Raw genomic sequence first — 25,187 nt, forward strand, 5'->3', positions numbered from 1 at the left:
CATCGTTTGCGTTTGTTTGCAGCAGTTGTAAGGGTGACCGAAATGACGGAGTTTAATGTCCGCGATTTATACTTCCGCTCTTCCAGGCCGAGCGAACGTCAGCCTGCAGCCGGCCGGTTTCTCTTTCGCCCTCGCAAGCACATTGAGCTTCGGTGACGTTCGTCGACTCTCCCACCACCCACCCAACAACAACATACACCATGGCCTTTGCCCAGAACCTGTCTCGTCTCATCGGTGGGTTCTTTGGCGTTTCCGGTAGAACCCGCAACATGTTGTGCTGACGCTCCCCGCCAGTCCCCGTCGCCATTGCCGGCGCGCTCATCGATGCGTCGATGTATGACGTTCCCGGCGGCTACCGTGCGGTCATGTTCGACCGTTTCTCCGGTGTGCAGCCCAACGTATGTCCCATTCAAAGCTGTCCTATTCCATATGCGGGCTCCCAGCTGACATGCCGTGCTAGGCTTCTGGCGAGGGCACCCACTTCCTCGTCCCCTGGCTGCAAAAGGCCATCCTGTACGATGTCCGCATCAAGCCTCGCGTGCGTACCCCTCCTTTTGCAGCTCTGTGGCCTCCATGTCTTCCTCTTTGGCCACAGCGTGTACATGTTGCGCAGTGTACTGACTACGGCAGAACATCTCGACCACCACCGGCTCGAAGGGTGGGTTACGGGTGCTGAACTTGAAGCTAACCCTCCAGACATGCAGATGGTCTCGCTGACCCTCCGTGTCATGTCGCGCCCGGACGTCAACCACCTGTCCGAGATTTACCAGAACCTCGGCCTTGAGTGAGCTAAGAAAGTGGTAACCTCGTGTTCCAGAGCTCACGCAGTACAGCTACGACGAGCGTGTCCTGCCCTCGATCGGTAACGAGGTGCTCAAGGCCACTGTGGCCCAGTTTGACGCCTCGGAGCTCATTACCAACCGTGAGATTGTGTCGGCACGTATCCGCGACGACCTCCTCAACCGTGCAAAGGAGTTCAACCTTGTTCTCGAGGACGTTTCTATCGTGAGTGCAGGCAGACAGCTACGCAATCCGCAATCCACGAAAATACCGTAAGCTGACTTTGCCCAGACCCACATGACGTAGGTGTGCGGATGTGTTCACTGTTACCTACTACTAACATTGCAGCTTCGGCAAGGAGTTCACCACCGCCGTTGAGCAGAAGCAGATTGCCCAGCAGGACGCCGAGCGCGCCAAGTTTGTGGTCGAAAAGGCCGAGCAGGAGCGCCAGGCCGCCGTCATCCGCGCCGAGGGTGAGGCCGAGGCCGCCTCGACCATCTCCGCCGCCCTCGCCAAGGCCGGTGACGCCTTTGTCCAGTTCCGCAAGATCGAGACTGCGCGCGAGATTGGTGAGTTTGAGTTGGGGGTTTTGTGTGCCAGAAGAAAACAGTTTGCAGCTGCTGACGCTGTTCCTCTTCCTCTTTCTAAGCCGGCTCGCTCTCGCAGTCCCGGAACGTCTCGTACGTGCCCGCCTCGGGCGGCAACCTCCTTCTCCAGGTTCCTCCCGCAAAGTCGGTCTAGGCGTAGAGACATGTCATCAGCAGAAGCAATGTATGAACATCCCCATTCTATCTTTGGTTGTTGGGTGTGGTGGACGCAGTGGCCAGTGGGTGCAGCGGCAGAGCGTGCCGGGTATATAAAGCAATTCGCAGCTGTGTGGTGCCTCACGTCCGCGGCCGTGCGCTCTGTGGCACTCATATACGACACAATGCGGTTTCCACTGTCACCCCACGCACACACCACCCCCGCCGCTTGTTGGCCACCGACGCTGAAACGTGCGGTGTGCGGGGCGGTGGTCGTCGGGGTCGGACCCGGAGCCAAACCGGAGTGAAATACGCGTAATCGGACGGACCCACTCTCCCACTCTGAGGCCGCTGGCGGGAGTAAAGGTTTGCTGCGTGGTTAAGTGGGGGTGCTGGATATAAACCTCCGTGTGTCACCCGGGAGCCCCCTGGCTGGGTGGGTAGTTGCCGCCTGCCGCCTGGCCCCTGGGCGACACGCCCCGAGTGGCAACAGAAATCCAGATTTTCCTGTGCCCGGCCAGCGCGCGCTCACGGTACACGGGTGGTCATATCCCCATCATCCCATTGCTCCATCACTCCTTCATCCCCCTCTCATCTCTCTCTCCCCTCCCTATCCTCCCCCTCCCCCCTCATAGATACGCGTGTGGGACACCCTCGCAACTCTAGCCTCCTCCTCTCCTCCCCACTCACCACTCTTCCTGTAATTTAGACCACACCCATCTGTCCGAACCATCACAAAAAAAAACCTCGACGATCCCCATCTAATTCCCAAAAAATCAGCGGCAACAGCACGATTCTCGCCTATCTCTCTCTCGCGTCGTAGTCACACCCACACCCCGTCAACCGCGATGCCTACCGCTACCGCTTCGGCCCTCCCGGCCACCCCCCTCGCTGAGGACTTTGCCAAGCTCGCCTCGGCCGCCAGCAACCTTGACGCCAAGGCCGCTGCCGACGCTATCGCCCTCCAGCTCAAGAAGGCGCCCCGCACTCTCGATGCTATCGAGGAGGGTCGTGTCATCGAGGTCTTCAACATCTGGGCCAACTCCAAGTCGGGCTTTGAGCGCGAGAGCGCCCCCGTCCTGGTCGAGCGTATCTGTCGCTCGCTCGGCTCGGGTGTCGAGGGTATCTTCATCCCCGTCATCCCCGCCCTTCTCAACCTCGCCATGGACAAGGGCCAGCCCGTCCGTTCGGCCGTGAACAGCGCCATCAAGGCTCTCATCAAGATTTGCCCTCCCGAGTCTACGCGCCCCGTGATCCAGGCCCTCGCCCGTGCCCTCGAGGACTGCAAGGGCTGGCGCTCCAAGGTCGCCGCCTGCAAGGCCCTCGAGGAGCTCGTCAAGCCCGGTGCCGAGGAGTGGGTCGCCATGGAGCTTGGTGAGACTATCCCCGTCATCGAAAAGTCGATGCACGACACCAAGGCCGAGGTCTCGGCTGCTGCCACAAAGGCCGCCACCACCCTCTGTGGCACTCTTCCCAACCCCGACGTCCTCAAGCACGTGTCGCTCCTTGTCGACGCCATGGCGTCGCCCGCGGCCGTCCCCAAGACCATCAAGGGTCTTAGCTCGACCACCTTTGTCGCCGAGGTCACCGGCCCCACCCTGGCCGTCATGGTCCCCCTCCTCTCGCGTGCCCTCAAGGAGCGTTCCACCGACACCCAGCGCATGACCTGTGTCGTCGTTGGCAACCTCGTCAAGCTTGTCCGTGACCCCACCGTCGCCGCCCGCTACCTCGGTGTCCTCGTGACCGGTGTCGAGCAGATCGCCATCGGTGCCGCTTTCCCCGAGATCCGTGCTTTCGCCCAGCAGGCGCTTGACATTCTCACTGCCGCCGGTGCTTCGGCCACCGCCACTCCCCTTCCCCCCCGTGACATTATCGGTGGCGTCAACGAGGCTCTCAAGGTCATGAAGGCTCACCTCGAGGTCGCCTCGTGGCCCACCAACCCTACCGTGCCCCTCACCATGGGCATGTCGGCTACCCCCGTCATTGCCACTGGCCTCGAGCACCAGGCCAACGTCATTGCCGACATTGTCGAGCTCCGCCGCTTCGACAAGGACATCTGGGAGGGCAAGGCCGTCGCCTCGTTCTGCAAGCTCCTTGTCGGTGCCGACGCGGGTGTCCAGGCTGCCGCCGACATTCGTCAGGCCTTCCTTGACCTTGACAAGGCCAAGTTTGCCCCTCCTGAGGAGGACGACGAGTCGGACGGACCCCTTGTGTGCGACATTCAGTTCTCGCTCGCTTACGGTGGTCTTCTCCTCCTCAACCACACCAACCTCAAGCTCCGCCGTGGCCGCCGTTACGGTATCTGTGCCGCCAACGGTGCCGGCAAGTCGACCCTCATGAAGGCTATCCGCGACGGCAAGGTCGAGGGCTTCCCGGCCGAGGACGAGCTCCGCTGCATCATGGTCGAGCACGCTCTCCAGGGCGAGGACACCTCGATGTCCATTGCCGACTTTATCGCGTCGGACCCCAAGCTCGCCAAGCGTACCCGCGCCGAGATCTCGGCCATGCTCCTCGAGGTCGGCTTCTCTGACGAGAAGCAGGGCGACCCCCGTCGCCTCGCTTTCGGGTGGTTGGAAGATGAAGCTCGAGCTTGCCCGTGCCATGCTTATCGGTGCCGACATTCTCCTCCTCGACGAGCCTACCAACCACTTGGACGTCCAGACCGTCGCTTGGCTTGAAAACTACCTCACCAACCTCCCCACCATGACCTGCATGATCGTCTCGCACGACTCTGGTTTCCTTGACAACGTCTGTACCGACATTATCCACTACGAGAGCAAGAAGCTCGCCTATTACCGCGGCAACCTCTCCAAGTTTGTCGAGCGTGTCCCCGAGGCCAAGTCGTACTACACCCTCGCTGCCACCTCGATCAAGTTTACCTTCCCTCCCCCCGGTAACCTTGTCGGTGTCCGCTCCAACACTCGTGCCATCCTCAAGCTCTCGAACGCCACCTTCACCTACCCCGGTGCTCCCCGGCCCTCGATCTCCAACGCCACCTGCTCGCTTTCGCTCTCGTCGCGTGTCGGTATCGTCGGCCCCAACGGTGCGGGCAAGTCGACCCTCATCAAGCTCCTCACTGGTGAGACCATTCCTCAGGAGGGTTCGGTCCACAAGCACCCGGCTCTCCGTGTCGGTTACGTTGCCCAGCACGCCTTCCACCACATCAACCTTCACCTCGACAAGACTGCTGTCCAGTACATCCAGTGGCGTTACCAGGACGGTCACGACCGTGAGATGCTGGAGAAGGCCACCCGTGTCCTCACCGACGAGGACAAGGCCATGATGGACCGCCCTATCGAGGGCAAGAACGGCGAGCTCCGCAAGATCGAGTACATTCTCGGTCGCCAGAAGCTCAAGAAGTCGTTCCAGTACGAGGTCAAGTTCAAGGGCTTTGACCACAAGTTCAACGCCTGGATCCCCCGTGACGTCCTCCTCGAGAAGGGCTTCCAGAAGCTCCTCGGCCAGTTTGACGACATGGAGTCGTCGCGTGAGGGTGCCGGTATGCGCGACACCTCGGCCGCTGCCGTCCGTGAGGTCCTCGAGGCCGTCGGTCTCGACGGCGACATTGCCCAGTACAACGAGATGTCGGGTCTTTCCGGTGGTCAAAAGGTCAAGGTCGTCATTGCCGCCTCGATGTTCAACCGTCCTCAGTGCCTGTTCCTTGACGAGCCTACCAACTTCTTGGACCGTGAGGCTCTCGGCGGTCTTGCCGTCGCCATCAAGGAGTGGGGAGGTGCCGTGTGCATCATCTCGCATTCGGTCGAGTTTGTCTCGGCTCTGTGCCCCGAGATCTGGAACGTCGAGGCCGGTCTGCTTACCCACAAGGGCAAGCAGAACCTCGCCGAGGACGCGTTTGACAACCCGTCGCGCGTCCCCTCGCAGGCCGGTACCCCGCGCACCGGCGCCGCCACCCCCGTCACTGGCACTGCCACTCCCGAGATTGCCTCGGGCACCACCTCTGCCATGACCTCGGCGTACACGTCTGCCGTCAACTCGGCCGTCAACTCTGCCGACGAGGACGCCGACCTTGCCAAGCTCGCCAAGCTCGCCCTCAAGCCCAAGAAGAAGAAGAAGATGACCCGTAACGAGGTCAAGGCCCAGGAGGAGCGCAGGCGTATCCGCAAGGTCAACTGGCTTGCGTACGGTGGCGAGCGCGAGCCCGACACCGATGACGAGTAGAAAACGTGTACTTAGGTGGCTTCGCTCTGTACCATTGGGTACCCTTTTTTGTCCTAGATTGTACAACCGCCTGCGTGGTAACCAATTAGATACCCCGCCCGCTATAGAATGCATCTGCTAGATTTCAGCCAGGGAGCAATGTTCGGCGAGACAACTAGTCGGGGGAGTGGGCGAGGGGTGGCAACTGACTGTGCTCTGCCTCAGTGTGTGGGTGAGACCTGGGGGCCGCCTTTGATCCGCGTGTGAGGACCAGATCCCGCGCCCGAACATGGCCGATCGACATCCCCCGTTTTTTGTTGATGCCATTGTCCACATCACATCTCCTATCGTCCATTAGCCTCTGCTGCGCGCGATACTCAACGACCCCCCACCATGGCGGCGAAGGATGTGTCGGCCATTCCGGAATGGGAGGTGACGCCAGGGCCGCCATGAGCCTCGAACAGCGTGTCGCGGCCGAACAGAAGGACGACCTCGATCTCAAGAAGTTCAAGACCAAGATATAGTTGCTCGCCAATGGTTACCGACCCCACAGAAGCCCAAGTCGAGCACTGAAAGCGAGGTTGCCAAGCAGCCGCCAGGGCCAAACCCATTCGAGCTGTACAAGCAATCGGTCACTGGTACTCCAGCGTCGTCGTCGGCCATCGACACGGGCAGAGCCCACCGCGATCCATTTGGCAGTTCCAGTGTGTCCTCGGACGCTGGCGCGAGCGCCAACGGGGGGGCATTCAACACGGACAACTCGCCGCCTGAACCCCCGACTTCCAGTTGGGGCTCCTACTGGGATCCAAAGCCACAAGGAGCTGGTCGTGAGACCTTGGACGACCACATCCCCAACGACCTGCGCGCAGAGATGGAAGCTGGCCGCCGCACTGAGCGCAAGTAGGACCTGGACAGCGTCTGGGGACGAGGACGAGGAACTGTATAGGCGGGATGCATTGGTTGTATTCGGTGCGCGCTGTGGCTGTTGTGTGGTTCCTGGCGCTACGGGACCAGATGGCCCACCCCGTACATCCAGAGAATGACGCACATTACACGCTCTTTGTTCTGTTGCCTGCGTCGAAAGTGGTAGAAGGGTTGGATCAACGGCAACGCTCTGTTCACTGTTCACACTGGCCCAGACACAACATGTCGGACGATACCAACAGCAAGGGCATCGCCAACAAACTCGCCCGTTTGCTTGGGGCACACGCGGTCGACCCGTCGCCCGCCCAGATCCGCCAGCTCCAGAGGGACCTGTCCCACGCAGGTCTCACAGCGGCCGAGCGATCCATCCAAGACGATACATTCGAGACACGCATCGATGCAGGTATGTATGTTCCTTTGTGTCGCATGAATGCACACATCAAGCCCACCTGACACTGTCACACAGGTGACCTGAGCCGCCGTGACCTGCAAGTCGTCGATGCGGCGTTCAGCGAGGCGGCAAGGTTCCCGCTCGTGTCCATCTCCGCGGCAGTCACGACCACAGTGCTGAGTTTGTGGTTCCCGTACTTTCGCCGCAGCTATCCGCGTCCCGTTCGTGTAATCGGCAACTTGTTCATATGGAGTGTGGGCGGCTCAGTGTTCGTCTTGACCTTGCCGAGGGTCCAAGAGAAGATGGTGGAAAACGGCGTTCGGAACGGTATCCCAGACTACCATCGGTAGGTATAAGAGCCGCCGTGGCGACAACACTGCGTCTAGTGTGCTGACGTGCCCGCCTCCTCACAGCAAGCTACAGGTCATTCACGAGACCGCTGTGGAGAGTGAGCGCAGGATATCCCGCCTCCGCGCCGGTCTCAGCTCGGACGCGTTCAGTCTCGAGGACGAAGCGACCGACGCGGCCATGGCGGACAAGCCTGCCACTGCTACCCAGCGCGGCCTCCAACAGGCCGGTCTGCCATCGGGCCCAGCTGCTGGGAACGGAAACGGCAGCGCCTCGCATGACGACGCATGGGCTCGCTTGCGTCAAGGCAACAGTGTAGCTCCCAGCTCGTCGAGCACTGTTCCGGCCACGAAGAAGACAAAGGAGACGCGCGCGGAGAAGGCAGCCGACGAGGCAAGGGCGTTTGTGCAGAAGGAGGACAGGTATGACGATATCCTTGACAGCGTGGCCGTGGGTAAGGAGAATGACAGGAGGTGGGTCTAGAATGAGGCATGCATATCGCAGCAGAACATGGGTGCGAAGGAGCACCGTGGGTTCATTAACCTGAATTCCTAATGTTATATAGAAACGGCCAACGAATGCTATTTAGTCCGATATTTACCCGCCGTTTTCCATCATGATCTCTCTGACGTCTGCCCAGTTGCCAGTTGAGACCCCCAGTTCGGAACTCGCATCCATCTCCTATCCCCACAGTCCACCACACCCACAGCATCTCGGCCCGCCATGCCCGTGTCCAACGCCGACATCTCCATCCTCCCCATCGGACGACTGCAGGGGGGTCCTCTCAACCCCTTTGAGCAGGACGTGGCCAAGCAGGCACTGCAGGAGGCTCTGGATAAAGGTGAATACGAGCGTTGAGCGCCAGCTCCCAATGGTGTCTACTATGCCTTCCCTCTCACCGCGCGGGGGTATGGTCCGTCGTCTCCACCATGCAGGCCATGCATCAAGCCTCTGGCCCACGCTCAATGCCCCTCACCCACAGACTGGCGCTGACTCCCCGCTTTAGGCGAAGTGACACAAAAGGACGTCGACCTTCTCAAGCAGGCGACCACTTGGATCCCGCTCTGTTCCTCGATTGGCGGTCTCTCCGGCGTTCCCCTCTACATCATGCTGCGTAGCGGGCCCCGCAAGCGCCCGATGCTCTGGTCGCTCGCGGCTTCCACCATGGCGAGCTTCTGCGGCTCCTTCCTCGGCTTCATCGCCGGCGGAATGGGTGTGACCATGTCGATTAACAACAACATGGACGACGCGCACGAGTGAGTGTCATGTGAACGGGGATTGGTCGCGGCAGTGAGTCGCTGCTGCGAATGAGGCATCGCTACAGCTATGTACAGCCGCGCCCCCAGCTTGTGGTTAAATTGAGCTCACACTCCCAACAGGAAGCTCCGTACGTTCCAGGACATTGCCGAGACGGCGCGCGACGGCATCATCCAGGTGCGCGAAACCGGCACCGTGCCAACATGGTACCACCCGCGCGCGATCGGCGTGCCCAGCGGCATGTCGTCCAAGACGCTCCCGGACGGCTGGGCAGGTTCCGACTCGGGCTCTGCGTCCACCTCGTCTGCTGCTTCGTCGTCGCCTTCTTCTGCGTCTTCGTCTTCGTCCCCCGACTTCACCGCCGGTTCGTCTCAGACCGAGGCTCTGTTGCGGCAAAACGCGCTGGACAAGGAGGAGCGCCAGGAGCAACAAGACCTGGCCAAGGCCCAGGCCGAGTTTGACGCCATGGTCGAACGCGAGCGTAAGGGCGGTGACGACTTGGACACGTACAAGTAAAGCCGTATGAAAGAAAGCCGAAGAAGCCCTCTCAAATGCTGCCCAGAGAGATCAGAGCCAGGTTGGAGCTAGGTTGGGTGTTGGCGACAAAAGCAAGTTACTGGAGAAACTGACACGCTACTGACGGACACCTCCTTGCTCACTTGCTACAGTGCCCAAAAGCTTGGTGCATGCACGTCGTACCCAAATACTACTAACTCTAATATCACAGACGCCACGTCCCTACTGCGTCGTTTTGCCTCTGATTTACTACTGCCTCTACTGCTCCCCCCCTGAGGCGGAAAGTGTCCATTATACGCCATACCATGGCCGTCGCAGCCGTCTCTTAGAGGGGAGCGTCGATGATGACCTTGATGACGGGCTTGCCCTCCTTGTCCTTGCCGGCACGAGTGAGCTCAAAGGCCTCGAGGGCGTCGGCAAACTTGTAGCGGTGGGTGACGAGGGGCTTGAGGTCGACGAGGCCGCGGTCGACGAGCGAAATGGCAAGCGGGTAGTCGCCCTGGCCGTAGCGGAACGAGCCGAGGACAGTGAGCTGCTTGACGACAATGGCGAACATGGGGAGGGGCACGGTCGAGGGGCCCATGCCGACCTGCACAAAGGTGCCGGCGGGGCGGAGGAGGTGGAGACCGGTCGAGATGCAGACGGGGGCACCGGTGGCGTCGATACAGATGTCGAGCGAGCCGGCGCCGAGAGCGGGGATGCTGAGGGCCTCACGGAGGGCAGCGGCGTTGCGCTCGGCGTAGACGTCGGCGCCCTCACCCTCGTTCTTGGGGGGAGGGATGAAGACGTCAGTGGCGGCGTAGGCCTTGGCAAAGTCGAGACGCTCCTTCTGGATGTCGACGGCGACGACACGGGCAGCGCCGAGCGCCTTGGCGACGGCCATGCAGAGCAGGCCGACGGGGCCAGCACCAAAGATGACGACGTTGTCGCCCGACTTCATCTTGGCCAGGTTGGACAGCGAGTGGACAGCAACCGACAGGGGCTCAATCATGGCACCGTCCTCAAACGACACCTGCTCCGAGATGGGGTGCAGCATGTCAAACGGAAGCTTGTAGTAGCGGCACAGCGTGCCGTAGGTGAAGGGAGGGGTCGCAGCAAAGGTCATGTTGGGGCAGAGCTGGGCCTGTCAGCGGTTGTTCTCGAGGCTCGAGGCGTTTCGCTTAGGCTATGTACCGCCGAACGAACGGCGGGTTCATGCCACGGGGATTCATAGGCACACAACGAGGCGGCGCGAGACAGGCGCCATTCAACTCACCTCGTAAAGGCCCGACTTGCACTGCACGCAGGTACGGCAGCCGAATCCGGGCTCGACGGCGACCTTCTGACCAATGGTCAGACCAGACGAAGCGGGGACGCCGGGGCCAAGCTTGACAATGGTGCCCGAAGACTCGTGGCCGAGGCACATGGGCTGGTCGACGACAAACGAGCCGATGCGGCCGTGCTCGAGGTAGTGGACGTCCGAGCCGCAGATACCAGTCTTGGCAATCTGAACAAGGACCTCATCGTTCTGGACCTCGGGAACGGGACGCTGCATGGGTGTGAGCACTGATCGTCGACACGGGTGCGCGGCGCAGTAGTGTGAGTAGGACTCGGGGGACGGGGCCCGAATTCCCGGGCAGCTCATAGCCGCCGGCAGTTGCTCACCTCGTCGTACTGGGTGTTGTGGATGCCGTGGAGGACAAACGAAGGGTTGTCCTCCTTGAGAGCGGGGCAAGAGGGGCACATGGTGAACTGATGGGACTGGAATGGGGGTGGGGAAGAGAAAAATGGGCTGTTGGGGGCTGTATATAAGGCAACAGGCGCCAGGCGGGTGATGCAGTACACCCGCGACACATCCGGTCCGACGCTCGGCGCGATCTCGCGCATAATCGCCGGTTATCCACCGTAGATCTCCCACGCTCGTTTAGGACTGTCTCGCTTGTATATAGCCTACCCATGCAAGCTGTCCAAAGTGGTTACAAGTAAGATGGGCCGGCAGTCGCCTAGACGTAAGTATAATAAGTACGTTTTGCTCTGAATGGTTAGTTTGTCATTGTTGTTGGCGGGTGGCAAGATGCCAGGCGAAATCGACGTGTCTTCCCTCCCGCTCATCCCAGCTCTCGGGTCGCAGCGGCAACTTGTGCTCTTGCCTTGAAGAACATGTCCTTCAGCAGAGCGGAGCCCGAGTCAACAAGGGCCGTGTGCCGAGTAAGCCGATGCCAATGTTGAGTGTGGTTGTGGGAAGAGTGTGCTTGGGAAGAGTGTGCTGCAGGTCGTGTTAACCGGCCCAGCACCGAGAGATTGTTTACATCATTTACCATTACGTAATATCTGAAATCACGCCCATCTGCCGAACGCGTCTTCTACCTGATCTACTGAAACTCCATTGCCGTCATCCCACAATCTCCACCATTTGCGACCCCCCTCACCATGGTGAAGAAACGTCGTGCATCAGGATCGGCATCCTCCACATCGACCCCAGGACCAGGGTTCCCCTCTGAAGAGCCCTCGGCCCGCGCTTCGCCCGACGACAGCGCTCCCCGCCGCAGCGAGCTCGACCACGACGCGCGCGACGACGGCGGCGGCGAGCGAGGACGGGCCGGCGCCAGTGCCAGTGCCGGCACGACACCTGCGCCAAGAGGCGAAGAGCGCACTGTTGCGAAGCCGGGCACTGTCGTCGTTGGCTCGGGCGACGGGACAAACTGGGGCGACGAGTGTTTCCTCTACACCGACCTGCCGATGAACAGGCAAGGTGAGCTAACACAATTTGAAGCGAGCTGACATTAGGCTATCGGTATGTGCCTTGCGCACCATCACCAAACGTCTCTCCCAACCCCCAGCTCCCCTTTCACCGCACCTTGCCTGGCCCACCACCTGCCGCGCCAGTGGCCCTCTCCTTTCTCGACCGCTCGGCCTTTCTCCGCGTTGCGCAGGACGGGCGGACATGTACGACCGACCGCGGATATCGCTCTGGACGCGGCAGCGTCGCCGTTCGCGAGGGAACATGGTACTACGAGGCCACAATTGTGCGCAGCGACGGAGCGTCCGGCGGTGGCCGCGGCAGCGCAGGTGACGCTGGCAACCCACACGTCCGCATCGGCTGGGGCCGCCGCGAGGCAGGGCTGGACGCGCCCGTTGGCGCCGACGCGTACGGCTACGCGATCCGCGACGTGGGTGGTGAAAAGGTCCACATCTCGCGGGCGAAGAGCTACGGCCGGACGTTTGCCACTGGCGACGTTGTTGGATGCCTCATCTCCCTCCCGCCGCGCACCGAGCCTGTCGACGAAGAAGACGTCGCCTATGTCCGCCGCTGGCGGATCCCCCTCCGATACCGCGGCCAGCTGTACTTCGAGATGGACGAGTACCCAGTCACCAAGGAGATGGAAGCGCTCGTCAACCGTGAAGGCAAGCCGCCACCCGCGCCAGCTGCCGTGGAAGACATCAAGCCGAGCGAGCCCAAGAAGAAGATGAAGAAGGGAGCAGGCAGCAGCGCAGCCGAGCCACCAACCCGACCCGTCGCGCGCACACTGCACAAGCTGCCTGGTTCCTACGTCTCGTTCTTCCTCAACGGCGAGCCGCTCGGAACCGCGTTCGAGGACCTGTACGACTTTCTCCCGCTCCCACCCTTGCCCGGCCAGCGGAAAAAGTACACACACGCGTACGAGCGCGAGCGCGAGGCGTACCAGTACCACGACGACGGCACGCTCGGCTACTTCCCCATGGTCAGCTGCTTTGGCCGTGGCAAGGTACACCTCAACTTTGGCCCGGACTTTGCGTCGCCGCTGCCAGAGGGCGCCCGGCCCATGTGTGAACGGTGGGACACGTTCCGCGCCGAAGAGCTGGTGTACGACGAGCGCGACGAGGCGGCCAGCGCCGAGAAGATGCGCCGCGACATGGCTTCCGCCGCAGCACCGCCGCCATCGGCCACAGGCGTAGGCGCTGGCGCTGCTCCGGGATCCGGTGCGGGGACAGCGACGCCCGGCGCCACGGGCACCCCGCCAACGTCCAAGCGGCCCAGCAAGAAGAAGAAGAAGGCCACGCCAGCACCGGGAGACGCTACGCCGCGCGAGCGCGACGCGACGGGCACGCCGGCCGCTGAACACGAGTACGAGCATGAGAATGGACCTGGTGGCTCGTCGCCCTTCCGCGCACGCTCGACGCCGTTTGAGGGCTACGAGACTGCGTCGGCGTACGATGCCGGTGCGACTCCCGCGGCGTCGTCGCCTCCCGCGGGCATGGACGTGGACGACGTCGTCGACGTCAAGCAGGAAGTCAACGAGGACACTGGGGCCGAGGGAGCTGCCGCCGCTGCCGCCAAGGCCGAGGACGAGAACGAGGGTGTGAGGTGGTGATGATTCCGCCGGCCGCCACTTGCCTGTGTTGTACATTTGTTCCCCCCCAACCGCATAGCCACGGAACCCCACAATCATTACAAGAGCCACATGCATGCGTGTACTATACTGGTATCGATGTACACAAGATGTCTTTCTGATCCTCCTCGTCGTTTTGCTGTTGCTTTGTACTACAGTAGTCTCGATTATCTACAATACATACAGACAAGCCCACCTCTTTCAGACAAGCGCACCTCTTTCAAGATTTTGATGTGAATTCGGCAAAAAAGTATGTTACGTGTACGGGTGGGTACGCTTAGCTTGGGTTTGCTTTAGGAACGCTCAGAAGGGTTCAAGAGAGAGGAGACAGTGCGCGGTGCTGGCCCGCCGCCGCCGACAAGATCCGGGAGCGGGAGGTTGGAGCGCGACATGCGACGCTGCTCCTTGTCGTATGGCGGGGTCGGGAGCTGGCTCTCGTGCGGCGCGGGGGCACTGCGCACAAACGAGGCCGCGCGAGACGGGTACCCGGCCTGCTCGTCACTGGGATCACTGGGTGGCAGCGGGGGCCTGGCCTGCGTGTCTGATGGGAGGCGTTGGGAGTTGCGTTTCGCTGCTGGAGGGCTGGCCGCGCTCGAGTGACTCGGGTTGCGACGGGTGGGAGCGGTACATGTCGCGTGGGGGCAGCGGGTATGTACCCGGTTGAGGGCCATGGCCGTAGGAGGGATACAGACCGGGGGGTTGCTCGTGGCCGTCCAGAAAGTGGTGGTAGCCGTTAGGGGCCGGGGTTGAGCGCGATGGTGAACCCGGCTGGCCAACGGCGGGAGCGTCTTGGTCCATTTCCATGTCATTGAGGCCGTGTCCGCCAAAGCGGCGGGGGGTGAAGACAGTAGCGGGCCGGAGAGGAACCACGTGCCGGGGGTGGTACTGCATGAGCGCCGGGTCGATTGGGATTCCGGGGGAAGGAGGGGTGGGTGAACGCTGGCGCTTGCTGGAATTCTTGGGCCTGCCGCGGGGCTTGGGGGGATCGTCTGGTCCCTTGACCCGTTGCTTTTTCGCGCGACCGCGGTGAGAAGTGGTGCTCTGCAGCACAGGTCAGAAAAGAAAAGAAAAGCGAAGACTCCCCACTCACGTCCTCGGATACACGCCAGTAGCCACCCTTGCCGATGGCACCGAGACCGCCTTCGTCAAGGGGCCTCTCGACGTTGATAAAGGCCGGGTTCATTGACAGGTTGTGGCGGATGGAGTTCTGTGGTAGTGTCAGCGCTGCAAAAATGAGGAAAATTGGCGCTTTTTCGTGAATTTAACCTGGGGGAGCTGGTGCCACTCACGCGGAATGTCTGGCCCTGCGACCGAAAGTATGGCCACCGCTCTTCCATGCCCTGATAGATCTGTAGGATGTTAGTGGCCAGCGTTCACAGTCATGCTTTGGGGTAACGCACCTGGTTGAGAGTGAGCATTTTGCGTGGGCTGGAGGCGATGACCAGCTTTGTGAGCATGACGTATGGGAGCTCGGGCTTGACAGCTGGGCAGTGGGTCAGCGAGAGAACTAAAATCACATGGGGTGACTGCAGCGACTGTTTCAGTCTTTCCAGGTAGGCGAAGCATCCATGGACAAGAGTGAAGGTGGGGTAGGGTGGGACAGCACTTGGGGCACTCACGTTCACCGTGGTCGTCATAGCCCTCACGGGCCGTCCAGGCGCGACCCTTGCCGACGCATCCGACCTCCTCGAGACGCGTCCATGCCGCCTCGGACAGGGTGAGGACGCGCCAGTTACGATCGGCGTCGACTTTACGTCCGGGGCGAGGACGATAGATGTGACCTTCACGCATGCGCACGAGTTGCTCGTGCTCGAGGGAGAGAACGCCGGCACCTGGACGAGCCGATTGGGCGAGACCGAGCGCGCGCACCGCCACATCGTCTGGTGCGGGGACAGTGAGAGGGGGCATGGATGCCATGGGGATGGTGGAGAGTGCGCGCGAGCGTGACCTGTCGCGCTGTGCGCGCCCTCTTGGGCGCGGACCATTGTTGCCGCTCATCCCATTGGCGTTGTTGTTGGTGTTTGGGCTGTGTGCGCGCTTTTTCCCGCGTCGACGCGTCGTGATACCCGAACCAGCACCCGAACCCGTGTCCTGGGCATTGACTGGGTACGACTCGCCTGGCGACTTTGGGGTGGATGGCGCCAGAGCCGGGGTCGAGGCGGTGGTCGCTGCGGCGCGTGAGCGGCGTCCACGGGCTTGCGCGCGGGTCCGTGGCACAAAGTCTTGATCACTGTCGCTGTCGGACACGTCCCCGCCACGCCAGCGAGTGTTGTTGCCGTTGGGCATGGAGAGGAGAAAGGAACAAAGTACGGGGAGGGTGGGCTTGAGGCTTATAAGCGAGAAAGGAGGCAAAAGGCGTGGCAGGGTGTGTCACTGTGGAATGTCGCGGTCGTTTGCTGAGGAAGCGGGGGTGTGGGGAGAAGGGGAGATTACAGATCTAGGGTGGGAGGGATAGTCGAGAGATGCCGGGGGAGTGACGCGAACGAGACGGTGTGATTATATGCAAATGGAGAGAGAGAGAGAGAGAAAGATAAAGAGGCGGTGCGGTGACTGTTTGGGTGCGGGCAGTTGCAAGAGGAGGAGGAGGAGGAGGAGGATGTGAGGGTAAACACGGCGCGCGCGCGGGGCGACAAGAGTGATATCCGAAGGTTTGGGCGCTGACGGGGTTGCCCGAGAGGGCGGCGAACACTATCGAGGGCAGAGGATGGGCACGGGGGGGTGTGGACGAGGACGAAGGGAGGGGAGGTATGGGGGATGGGGAAAGGGAGGGGAATGGAGAGTGGGAAGGAAGAAACAAGGACCGAGGTGAGACTTAATGTATGGGCGACGGGTTGGGGAGAGAGAAGAAAGAGGGAGAGAATGGCAGAATCATCACAGAGGCCCCCGCTCACCGAAGAAAACGCCCTCGATGCTTCGTTGTTGGTGCTGCTCGCCACCACAGCGCGCGCTCGTGGACGGTTGTGTTCAGATCCTTCCCTCTCACCCCCCCTTGTTGATCAAGTCCCCCCTCGCAATGCCCGCTGCTCGGCGGGCCCGTTGCACTGATCGCCACCCGATCCCCCTGCGGACAGTGTGTTCTCCCCCTCTTGCTGTCGCACTCGATGCGCCCACCGCAAGCGTCCGGCGAACGGCCGTGTCACTTGCCCGCTGCCCGCTGGCAAGAGCAAAAGGGGCACGTAGGTGGGTATTGTAGGTGGGTTCCCTTTGAGTGACTTTGGCCGTTGGCGCCCACAAGCAAGGTTTCTCGTTACACAGGTTTGTGCAGCAAAGACAACGACTACTCTACGCTCTCACGGTGTTCTGGTCGTCAGCAAAACCCAGCAGGTCATGGTCGCCCTCACACACCGCCCGGTTGATCGCCGCTGGCAGGGATCGGCGCTCGCCTCACCCGTTCGCACGACAGCCCATCACTCCCTTGTTCTCCTTGTCGGCTCCTTGGTCGACACCGTGACAGCGCACAACACCCGAGCAGAGCCGGGTAAACGCTTGTAGCCATCGGGGACTGGGCACACACTCTCGACGGCCCCGGCACCAGCAGCTCCGTGCAGGCCAGGGAGGGGGCAAAGGGACAGACGTACTCACGGTAGGTTGCCCGCGTTTACGGCGAGCTGGAGGGGCGTGTTGTTCTGTGTTCTGTGTGTGTGTGTGTGCTGTGTGTGCACAGGTGGGTTGTTACCATGTAGTACCCGTCGGTTATACGCACGACGAGTGTCGCAGAAGCCAAGGCGCACGCACAGGTGTGGGTCGGAAGACGGCCGCGCATGCTCACGCTGGCGGACTTTGCGCGGCGGGTGGGGGCGTGTACAGAGGCGGGCACACTGGGGGTCGTGTTGCCCCGTGGCCCGTGGCCTGTGGACTGTTTGCGCGAGAGACACATGCAACAGAATGGAAAGGAAATTTCTGGATAGGGGATCTGGTATCGGTGAGGTGGCCTGAGCGTGCACTTGGGGCAACTGGGCTTGCTGCGCAGGTGGCAAACGATGGTGTGCCCGACTGGCTGAAAGAGGGACAGGGAAGGATCATCAGAATATCTGGTGCATTCTGGCATGTGGCAGTAGACAATGCATGGTTCTGCTCATCGTTCAAACGAGACTATGCCCATGAACAGGCCCGCTGCTGGGTTTGTTGTAAAGGCCGACGCATGGTCTCGAATTGGTGATTGTTCTGTCCCCAAGCGGGAGTCCCGAGCAAACGATCGTGCAAACAACTGTGTTTGGGTTCATCCCAAGGACGGGATGCTTGTACGCAGCTGCGTCCCTGGGGAAACCATTGCAGTCTGTCCTGTAGACACCTCTGTTGTTCTCCCATTTTCCTGGCGCGGCCTGTCGTAGACACCTCCGATGTCAGCCTGTACAAAACAGAGCCTCCGCGGCCATCAGTTCGTCATTTGTATCGATTTTACACGTGGTCCAAGGCAATCCCTGCGTCTTTCCCTATGGCCAGTGTCCTTCACAAGCTACATTTGTACTGTTTAAAATTGCCAGGAAACTGACAGTGAAGACCCATGGGGCAGGGAGAGTCCTCAGATCAGATCAGATCTCCTCAATGGTGGTGGTGTGGGCTGGTGGCGCCGCAGCCCGCGCGGGGAGTTTAACTGTGTCAGTGTGAGATCTCTCGTCCTTGCTCCTCCTGGACACTCTGATGTCCGGCTCATCTAGACGTCCCACGCATGCATATACGTGTGAATAATGCGGGCCGGCGTGTCATTGTCACCCGAGATCAACACCGAGGCCCACCTCGTCGCCAGTCGTTGCGAGGCGACAGATGGTTAATGATGGTGGGAAAACAGGACCGCCTGCGTGGGTGCGAGCGAGCGACGACCAAGATGCCCACCTCCTTTTGACTGAGGGCGCAGGTCAAGCCTCAGGATCCGCGACCTCGTGTAGCGCATTGACTTCTAATCTTCTCAGTGGGCGACAATCTGTTGGTGTGGTGGGATCGCTACCAGCTTCTGCCAATGCGGTGTTTGGCCTCGGGTGGCCTGGGGGGAAGCAGCCACTGCCAGTCGTTTGATGTGGCAGACAACTGCACAGGGTTCGTCACACATATCTTACGAGTGCACACTGGTGTCACTGCTCATCCACCGAACGAGAGGGTCATTAATGTCGGTACGTACGTGTCGCGGTGGCGGCAACACGCGTTACATGCGCAACACGTTGGGGCCATGCTTTGAAAGGGCGTGGCCGTAGCGTCTAGAATTTGTATTCAAGCGATCGTCCGCGCACGTTCCCAAAGTCGGGCCAGTCCGGATGTTGGAACAAGCTGGGAGAATATGTAACATGCCTGCGCGTCGTCTTTGTGCGTTGGTCAAGGTGCTCCACTGCATCACAGCTGGGTTGCGGTTCACTTGAAAGGCGTCGTCTTGTCATTTCCACTGGCCACTGGCCACTCTGTGGCGCCTTTCGCTCAAAACACCCCACTGGGTAGGGTTGGTCTTCTGTCTCTTCTCGACCTCCATAGCCCCATTTGTAAACAATCAGAGTCACTGCCCTGCCCCAGGACCGTACGGCTTCTGAATTCTGATCGTATTTGTGGTCTGTGTGACGGTCAATGCGTTGCCCATGGTGCACATGTGGCGCCTGCTCCGATCCCGCACGTCTTTCCACGCTGGCCAGACCATTCGATTCGCTCCCCGTCGGCCGCTCAAACCAGCTTCATGGTGCCATGGAGGCCCAAGCCGTCGCAGTGTGACATGGACCATGTTTCAATGCACCATGGCTTGGATCTGTGCCGTTGTGACGCCTGGAGGTATAGCATGTTGGTGTGTAGAGTCTATCGGACGATACACAAACCCCGACGACGTCTGCTCCGCCATCCAGAGCTCCACTTGCGTTTCGAGTTTCATCCCGTTGGAAGCTTCCAAGCTGCGAGTTTCATGAAAGACTTCACACAGCGCGTGGGCTTACCCACCCGGCATGCGGCACCGCCCCTGCTGTCACGCAAATGGCGCAGCGACAACAGAGTACACTTGTACGTGTATACACGCCCTTACCCAAAAAATTGGTACTCAGCCTAAACAACAGGCCAAGAAGGCAGATGGAAAGTGGCGTCATTTGTGGACGGTGTGTGTTCGGCGTACCCGTAACCGGCCGACAATCCCTTCTACAGCACACAGTAACCTTGTCATGTCACGCTCCTGCTGTTGCTGCTGATGCTGCGGACGGTGGTGTCCTCTTCCCGCACTGATCACCGCCTTACCAGGAAGGCAAGAGTGGGAGAGCGCAAGCGAGCCTCCACAAGCCCGCGGCACAAGGGGTCTGTCCTCTGCACCTTGTCCCCCTGTTGTCGCCAATTGCGCAACCTCTGCGCATCTTTCATCAATGTTTCACACCTCAATCGGAACCTCCGAGGCCTCCGAGGCGCGTCGTGATGTCGTGACGTTGTGACGTCGCGACGTCTAATCGCTATGGCGTCTCACACACACGGCTACACAGCACTCGTGTTTGGAAGCCACGGTGACCGCAGCTTTGCGGCTTCGATGTCGGATTTGACGCGTTCCCTCGGCTTCTCGGCATGCCCGGCTTTTCCCTGCTGGCCGCTGGCGTGTAAACTGCCAGCTCCGAGAGGGACAACACACCAACACACTGCTTGGTGTTCGCTCTGTCCCGAGACGTGTGGACGTAAGAGGCACCGGTGCACTGGGGATATCCCGGAAGGTCACTGACGCCCGCCGAAGCGAAGTTTGGGGTAGGTACATGCCGGCTGCTCGGCTGTAAGTACACCCCGGTCAGAAGAGGCTAAACAGTGAAGCGAGTCTCCTGGCAAGTTGACTTGTTCAACCGTGAGTAGCGTGGTATGTCTTGGCATAGTCCAAAGTGGCTTCGGTGCTGACAAGCTCACCGATCACCGATCCAGTCCACCTTCCCCAGGCCTTCCTTCCCCCGCATTACAGCTCAGCAAGCAGGATGAGGTCGGTATGGTGGTCTGTACCCACCCACTCCTTCTTCTCGCCCACATGTCGGAACCCGAGCTTGCTGTAGAACGCCGCTGCACGGGGGTTACGCTCCCAGACGCCGAGCCACGCGTACGTGTATCCCATTCCGCGGGCGGTCTCGAGCGTGGCCTCCACCAACGCGCGCGCGACCCCTGTCCCGTGGCAGGACGGATGGGCATACACGCGCTGCAGCTCGACAAGCTGGGTGGACGAGAGGTGCGCCAGGCCTGGATACGACTCGGAATCGGCGTCCTTGAGGGACAGGCAGGCAAAGGCCACGACGTTGCCTGGCGGCGACTCGGCGACGCGCCAGACCGACTTGGGCGCGGAAATGGCTACACGCATCGCTTCCGGAGTGAAGTGCTTGTCGATGTAGGCATGGGCGTCGTCCAACGCGCAAGCATGGCCGACGATGAAGGCCGCGCCGCCGACTGCGGAGACGGCGTCTGCGTCATCGGCTGTTGCTGCCCGGATCACAGTTTCGGGCTTGCTGCTGCCATTGGTCTCTGCGGTCATTGCAGTGTCGATCTGCACTGTCAGTGTGAGCCCTGGGGTTGCGACCTGCCTGCTGTGGTGATGTGAGCGTTGTTGAAATTGGGAGACTGGCATGAATTGTCTGGTCTCGTCGCTCGGTTATCATCATGACTCGAGTCGGCACCATGGATGTCAACAAATAGCTCCCGAACTCCGACATCGGGCCGATTCACTGGCTCCTCTGCTCACGACTCGATGCCATGCGTGGACAAGCGCAGTCGGGTACAGCAAGCACCTAGTCCTGAACATTAACGACCCATGCATATCTGTGTACAACCGCTAGCCAACATCGTGAAAGTATTCTCCACCCTCCTAGTACCCGCTGTTGCCAATGTTGAGATCCATGCCGTGCGCCTTGGCCACAGCCGGGTAAAACTTGGCGGCCACATCACGATGCGAGCTCATGCGGTTGACAAGCGCATACGTCCCCGGGTCCTCGGCATACAGCTGGGCATACTGGAATCCCTTCGTGTCCGTCACAACATTCGTCGGCTTCTGGGCGAGCACCTCGTCTGGCACGTTGGCCGGCCGCAGCACCGTGTCGAGCCGGGTGCCGTGGAAGTAGGCGATGGAGTAGCGCGGGCCCTTGCCCGCCGGTGGGTTGGTCACCCGATGTGTGGTGGCAATGGCCGTCTCGTGGACGAGGTACTCGAGTCCCGTGCCAATGTTGACGATGAAGGCTCCCTCCTTGAGCGGTGCGTTTATCCACTCGCCAGCGTGGTTCTGCACCTCGAGGCCGCCCATGTTGGCCTGGTACAGGAGCGTAATGAGGTTGGCCGTGTCCCGGTGTGCGCCCACACCTTGCGTACCGTCCACAGGTGACAGGGCGTCGACAGCTGGGTACTTGATGAGTTTGGCGCGGTGCTGTTGGCCCTTGACCACATAGTCGTCCAGTCCGTTGGGGCCGAGTCCGAGCGCTTCAGAGGTGAGGCTCACCAGACGTTCGGCAAGGCCGTGCGCCGCCGTCCAGAACGACCCGATCGTGTCCTTGAAGCCGGGCACATCGGCAGGCCACAGGTTGGGTCCCGTAAGCCGCAGGAACTCGGGCTTGCCAGGTGACCAAGGGTCGGGCAGGTCGTTTGCAAAGTCGTACTGTTCCCGGTTGTCTTTCTTGTTCTTTGTAATCTCGTTGCCCTGTGTGCTGTACCCGAGAAAGGTGGGTGAGTAGATCTTGTCCACAGTGAGCTTGGCGTCGAGGTCCTGGTCAAAGAAATCGATTGCTTTTGAAGTCGTCGCGTCCATGAGATCCTTTGTCACACCGTGGTTGACAATGTAAAAGAACCCAACATGGATCAACGCATGGCGGAGCTCGGCGAGGAGCGCTTCCTTGTCGGTCTCCAGGCGCGAGAGGTCAAGCACGGGGAGGGACTGGAAGTCGTCGCCCATGGTGGTGGTGTGTGCAGTTGTTGACGAGAGAGATACGAATGTTGGAGGGACAATAACGTTTTGCGGTGCGGTTGCCCACCACCCATACGGCATATCACGTCATAACCGGAGCAACCCGAGCAGCGGTAGCCGATCGCTTCCCCAGGACGTACCCATATGCCATTGACACGGGCTCCAAGTTCTGGAAACGAGACCCGCAGGCTCTGGTATCACTTCCCCTCATTCCGAAGCACATAGTGCGGCCAGCTAAACCAGAACAGGTGTGGCCACAAGGGTGGCAACAGGAGGGAGGGGTGAGGATCGTAAAATGTGGAACCAAACAAAGGCAGCAACAACAACAGGTGGCGGCTGCACCTGATCGAGGCCGGCTTGACATGCAACGTTTGGCGCATGCCAGCCTAGACTTTGAATGCCCTCACCGCAAACTGCGAGGATACACAACCATGCGGTACATGAACTATCATATGCACTTGCCTGACTTCTCTTGCCTGCCTTCTCATGCTGCGCTTCTCCTTGTAATGTACAGAAACAGAGTCCTTTCCTTTACGTCCCACCCGTATCCCCTCTCACACGCCAAGGTTGAGCTGCTTCATCCATTCCATCTGTCGCTTCGTTGGGAACAACTTGTTCAGAATCACCACGTCCTCGAGAATCTCGTCAACGCCAACGACCTCGATGCCATCAATCTGGCGCTGACGAGTGGCGAGCAGAACGAATGTAACGGCCTCACGCGTGAGGGGGACGGCCTTGTCTTCGAGCTCCAACAGCTCGAGAAGGAGCTTGGCCCACACTGGATGAGCGTCATCGTTGTGGACGTCGACCTGCGTTGTCCAGGAGGGGTTGGTGGCGAAGGCGGATCGAACTTCCGGGCCGAGAGTTGCCAGAGCTTGGCCGAGCTTGGTGTTGACATCCTTGCTGGCGCTGATTGTTAGCCTGAGAGACTCCTCACATGGCGAACCTAAAGAGGGCATCCATTTGCGCAGGAACCACGCGACCACCGCACTTGAAAGCGGTGTTCGCGTCCTGGACGGCGGCGACAAGAACGATTGCGCTACGACGATCCTTTGCAACCTTCTGTTCTAACATCCTTTGCTGTTCGTGAGCACTGCACTGCACTGCTAAGGAACGCACCGTCTTCATCTCCTTGATTTCGGCCTCCAAAGCCTCCACCTTCTGCTCCAGCCGGGACGCCTAATTGTCAGCGGTGCTTTGGTGACGGTGCTTACCGTCTGGGCGCTACGCTGCGAATGGTTAACCGCCGTTCTCTGGATGGATACGTACCCTCACGGCTTCAACAGCCTTAGCACTACGCTCTGTTCCAGCATAAAATCTATTGGTGGGCGTCTCGTCGGACGAGACGAGCGTCTTGACAGGATGAGGCTCGACACCGTGAGACTCGCACCACGCATCGGCACGACGAGCGAGCGCCTCGTCGGTCGTGCTGGTTGGGAGCTCGGTCGAGGCAAGCAGGCGGACTTGGACCATCTCGAGCGACGAGGTCGTATGTCGCGGGTGAGGGGACGGAGGAGGGATGATCATCGATATGTGCCAAGGACGTGATGGAGTGGGTGACATCAAAGAGGAAGAAGTGATGTGTGGTGGCAAGACAAGGGGCCTAATAGCCTCGGTAATCGGTTCTGAGGCCAATACCTTTGTTTGTCTTACCCACACACTTGTTCTGGTCACCAGCAGCGCCAGCTGCGACCCCAGCGGCCAGCGGCCAGAGCAAAACGAGCGCGGGGGGGGGAGGGGGGGGGGGGGGGGGGGGGGAGCTGGGGCTCATATGAGCAATGGGTGCAAGAATGCACGCGCGGAAAGCCCACGATAGTCAGCCCACCAGACGCTCCATACTTCGCCAGTCATGCCCGTGGCCATCGCCCATGCTGGCTATTCGCAAAGCCATGGTCACACCGCGTCCCCTGTTACGTCCAGTGTCTATACATCCCGTTATATCTACCTACTTTGCCGCGGCAGGTGCGTCGCCTCCTCCCTCGGCCTGGCCGCGCGGCTCATCGCTCATCTGGGTGGCGAGGAAGAGCATGCCGGCGACAATGTACATCCAGTACTTTTGCATGAACGTCTTCTCGGGTTCCGGGACAACGGTCTGGCCAGTAGTGTCGACAACACGCGGGGCAGCGAGGGAGGGGCTGAGGCAATTAGTATGCTGCTGAACATTGACCGGAATGGTCTGCAGCCGGCCATGGTGACGCTGCTCCAAGCTCCAGCCTGTGAGCTGTGACTCACCTTGCCACCTTCTGAGCGGTCTTGATGTTGACCTGGATAACAGACGAAGGAAGCACAGCGTCGGCCGAGCTAGCGCACGCCGCCGAGTCGGACGGCTTGAACTCTATACCCGACGGCCTGTCGTCGGTGAGGTGCAGAGTGAGAACGCCGCTGTCCGCAAAGCACTGGTTGTCAGCTAAAGATAAGGATCAGCAAGCTCACGGAACGAGTGGACGCCGTAATAAGGTCACTGCCCACACCGAGGGCAACCTGGTACCACGCGCTGTCGTCGGAGGACGACGACAAAGGCGACTCGGAGGAAGGCGAGAAGACGGCCGCGCCGTTGTCGAACGAGACAGTTCCGCGAGGGACAAACTCTGCGCCAGACGAGACGTAGCGGTGGTAAAGGGTGTACTCTGCTGCGCTCGCCTGGACGGCGAGGAGAGCCAGAGCTATCGCTGCAAGCATGGTGGATGGGGTGGAGGGTCGATGGGCGGTGTCTGGTCCTCGATCCATGATGGTCATCGTCACTGCATCTCTCGCCTGTTCCATCCACGTGACCATCACGTGTGTTTGTTTCCGCCAGATGCGGGGACCCCACGCACCCCATAATAATCACGCCACCACTGGCCAGGCCGCCCGAT

General features: G+C 60.5%; 12 protein-coding genes across 12 annotated transcripts; 6 read left to right on the top strand and 6 right to left on the bottom strand.

The window, feature by feature from the left end:
• Nucleotides 1-200: 200 nt before the first annotated feature.
• On the top strand, nucleotides 201-1,521 carry PHB1 (prohibitin-1; the record flags this gene model as incomplete). Its single annotated transcript, XM_028623644.1, has 8 exons — nucleotides 201-234; nucleotides 295-398; nucleotides 461-658; nucleotides 705-784; nucleotides 834-1,005; nucleotides 1,072-1,082; nucleotides 1,129-1,349; nucleotides 1,430-1,521. The coding sequence occupies 8 exons, from the start codon at nucleotides 201-203 to the stop codon at nucleotides 1,519-1,521; spliced, it is 912 nt and encodes a 303-aa protein (XP_028475618.1).
• An 850-nt stretch (nucleotides 1,522-2,371) lies between these two features.
• EHS24_008328 (uncharacterized protein) lies at nucleotides 2,372-5,702 on the top strand (the record flags this gene model as incomplete). The annotated part of the gene is made up of 2 exons (XM_028623645.1): nucleotides 2,372-4,039; nucleotides 4,101-5,702. The coding sequence occupies 2 exons, from the start codon at nucleotides 2,372-2,374 to the stop codon at nucleotides 5,700-5,702; spliced, it is 3,270 nt and encodes a 1,089-aa protein (XP_028475619.1).
• A 404-nt stretch (nucleotides 5,703-6,106) lies between these two features.
• EHS24_008329 (uncharacterized protein) lies at nucleotides 6,107-6,585 on the top strand (the record flags this gene model as incomplete). Its single annotated transcript, XM_028623646.1, has 2 exons — nucleotides 6,107-6,204; nucleotides 6,258-6,585. The coding sequence occupies 2 exons, from the start codon at nucleotides 6,107-6,109 to the stop codon at nucleotides 6,583-6,585; spliced, it is 426 nt and encodes a 141-aa protein (XP_028475620.1).
• Nucleotides 6,586-6,827: 242 nt separating this feature from the next.
• Nucleotides 6,828-7,827, top strand: EHS24_008330 (uncharacterized protein; the record flags this gene model as incomplete). Its single annotated transcript, XM_028623647.1, has 3 exons — nucleotides 6,828-7,008; nucleotides 7,072-7,342; nucleotides 7,410-7,827. The coding sequence occupies 3 exons, from the start codon at nucleotides 6,828-6,830 to the stop codon at nucleotides 7,825-7,827; spliced, it is 870 nt and encodes a 289-aa protein (XP_028475621.1).
• A 240-nt stretch (nucleotides 7,828-8,067) lies between these two features.
• Nucleotides 8,068-9,117, top strand: EHS24_008331 (uncharacterized protein; the record flags this gene model as incomplete). The annotated part of the gene is made up of 3 exons (XM_028623648.1): nucleotides 8,068-8,185; nucleotides 8,351-8,600; nucleotides 8,724-9,117. The coding sequence occupies 3 exons, from the start codon at nucleotides 8,068-8,070 to the stop codon at nucleotides 9,115-9,117; spliced, it is 762 nt and encodes a 253-aa protein (XP_028475622.1).
• A 325-nt stretch (nucleotides 9,118-9,442) lies between these two features.
• EHS24_008332 (uncharacterized protein) lies at nucleotides 9,443-10,842 on the bottom strand (the record flags this gene model as incomplete). Its single annotated transcript, XM_028623649.1, has 3 exons — nucleotides 9,443-10,234; nucleotides 10,373-10,645; nucleotides 10,762-10,842. The coding sequence occupies 3 exons, from the start codon at nucleotides 10,840-10,842 to the stop codon at nucleotides 9,443-9,445; spliced, it is 1,146 nt and encodes a 381-aa protein (XP_028475623.1).
• A 684-nt stretch (nucleotides 10,843-11,526) lies between these two features.
• EHS24_008333 (uncharacterized protein) lies at nucleotides 11,527-13,448 on the top strand (the record flags this gene model as incomplete). The annotated part of the gene is made up of 2 exons (XM_028623650.1): nucleotides 11,527-11,848; nucleotides 11,884-13,448. The coding sequence occupies 2 exons, from the start codon at nucleotides 11,527-11,529 to the stop codon at nucleotides 13,446-13,448; spliced, it is 1,887 nt and encodes a 628-aa protein (XP_028475624.1).
• A 525-nt stretch (nucleotides 13,449-13,973) lies between these two features.
• On the bottom strand, nucleotides 13,974-15,752 carry EHS24_008334 (uncharacterized protein; the record flags this gene model as incomplete). The annotated part of the gene is made up of 5 exons (XM_028623651.1): nucleotides 13,974-14,507; nucleotides 14,557-14,673; nucleotides 14,756-14,815; nucleotides 14,867-14,949; nucleotides 15,086-15,752. 5 exons carry the CDS (start codon nucleotides 15,750-15,752, stop codon nucleotides 13,974-13,976), a joined length of 1,461 nt encoding a protein of 486 aa, XP_028475625.1.
• A 4,600-nt stretch (nucleotides 15,753-20,352) lies between these two features.
• EHS24_008335 (uncharacterized protein) lies at nucleotides 20,353-20,916 on the bottom strand (the record flags this gene model as incomplete). The annotated part of the gene is made up of 1 exon (XM_028623652.1): nucleotides 20,353-20,916. The coding sequence occupies one exon, from the start codon at nucleotides 20,914-20,916 to the stop codon at nucleotides 20,353-20,355; it is 564 nt and encodes a 187-aa protein (XP_028475626.1).
• Nucleotides 20,917-21,246: 330 nt separating this feature from the next.
• On the bottom strand, nucleotides 21,247-22,320 carry EHS24_008336 (uncharacterized protein; the record flags this gene model as incomplete). Its single annotated transcript, XM_028623653.1, has 1 exon — nucleotides 21,247-22,320. One exon carries the CDS (start codon nucleotides 22,318-22,320, stop codon nucleotides 21,247-21,249), a length of 1,074 nt encoding a protein of 357 aa, XP_028475627.1.
• Nucleotides 22,321-22,886: 566 nt separating this feature from the next.
• On the bottom strand, nucleotides 22,887-23,859 carry EHS24_008337 (uncharacterized protein; the record flags this gene model as incomplete). Its single annotated transcript, XM_028623654.1, has 5 exons — nucleotides 22,887-23,241; nucleotides 23,279-23,412; nucleotides 23,452-23,511; nucleotides 23,547-23,561; nucleotides 23,602-23,859. The coding sequence occupies 5 exons, from the start codon at nucleotides 23,857-23,859 to the stop codon at nucleotides 22,887-22,889; spliced, it is 822 nt and encodes a 273-aa protein (XP_028475628.1).
• Nucleotides 23,860-24,277: 418 nt separating this feature from the next.
• EHS24_008338 (uncharacterized protein) lies at nucleotides 24,278-25,011 on the bottom strand (the record flags this gene model as incomplete). The annotated part of the gene is made up of 3 exons (XM_028623655.1): nucleotides 24,278-24,467; nucleotides 24,565-24,728; nucleotides 24,766-25,011. 3 exons carry the CDS (start codon nucleotides 25,009-25,011, stop codon nucleotides 24,278-24,280), a joined length of 600 nt encoding a protein of 199 aa, XP_028475629.1.
• Nucleotides 25,012-25,187: the final 176 nt, after the last annotated feature.

The sequence above is a fragment of the Apiotrichum porosum genome (assembly GCF_003942205.1).
Source record: "Apiotrichum porosum strain DSM 27194 chromosome Unknown scaffold_7, whole genome shotgun sequence".
Classification (NCBI taxonomy): Eukaryota; Fungi; Basidiomycota; class Tremellomycetes; order Trichosporonales; family Trichosporonaceae; genus Apiotrichum; species Apiotrichum porosum.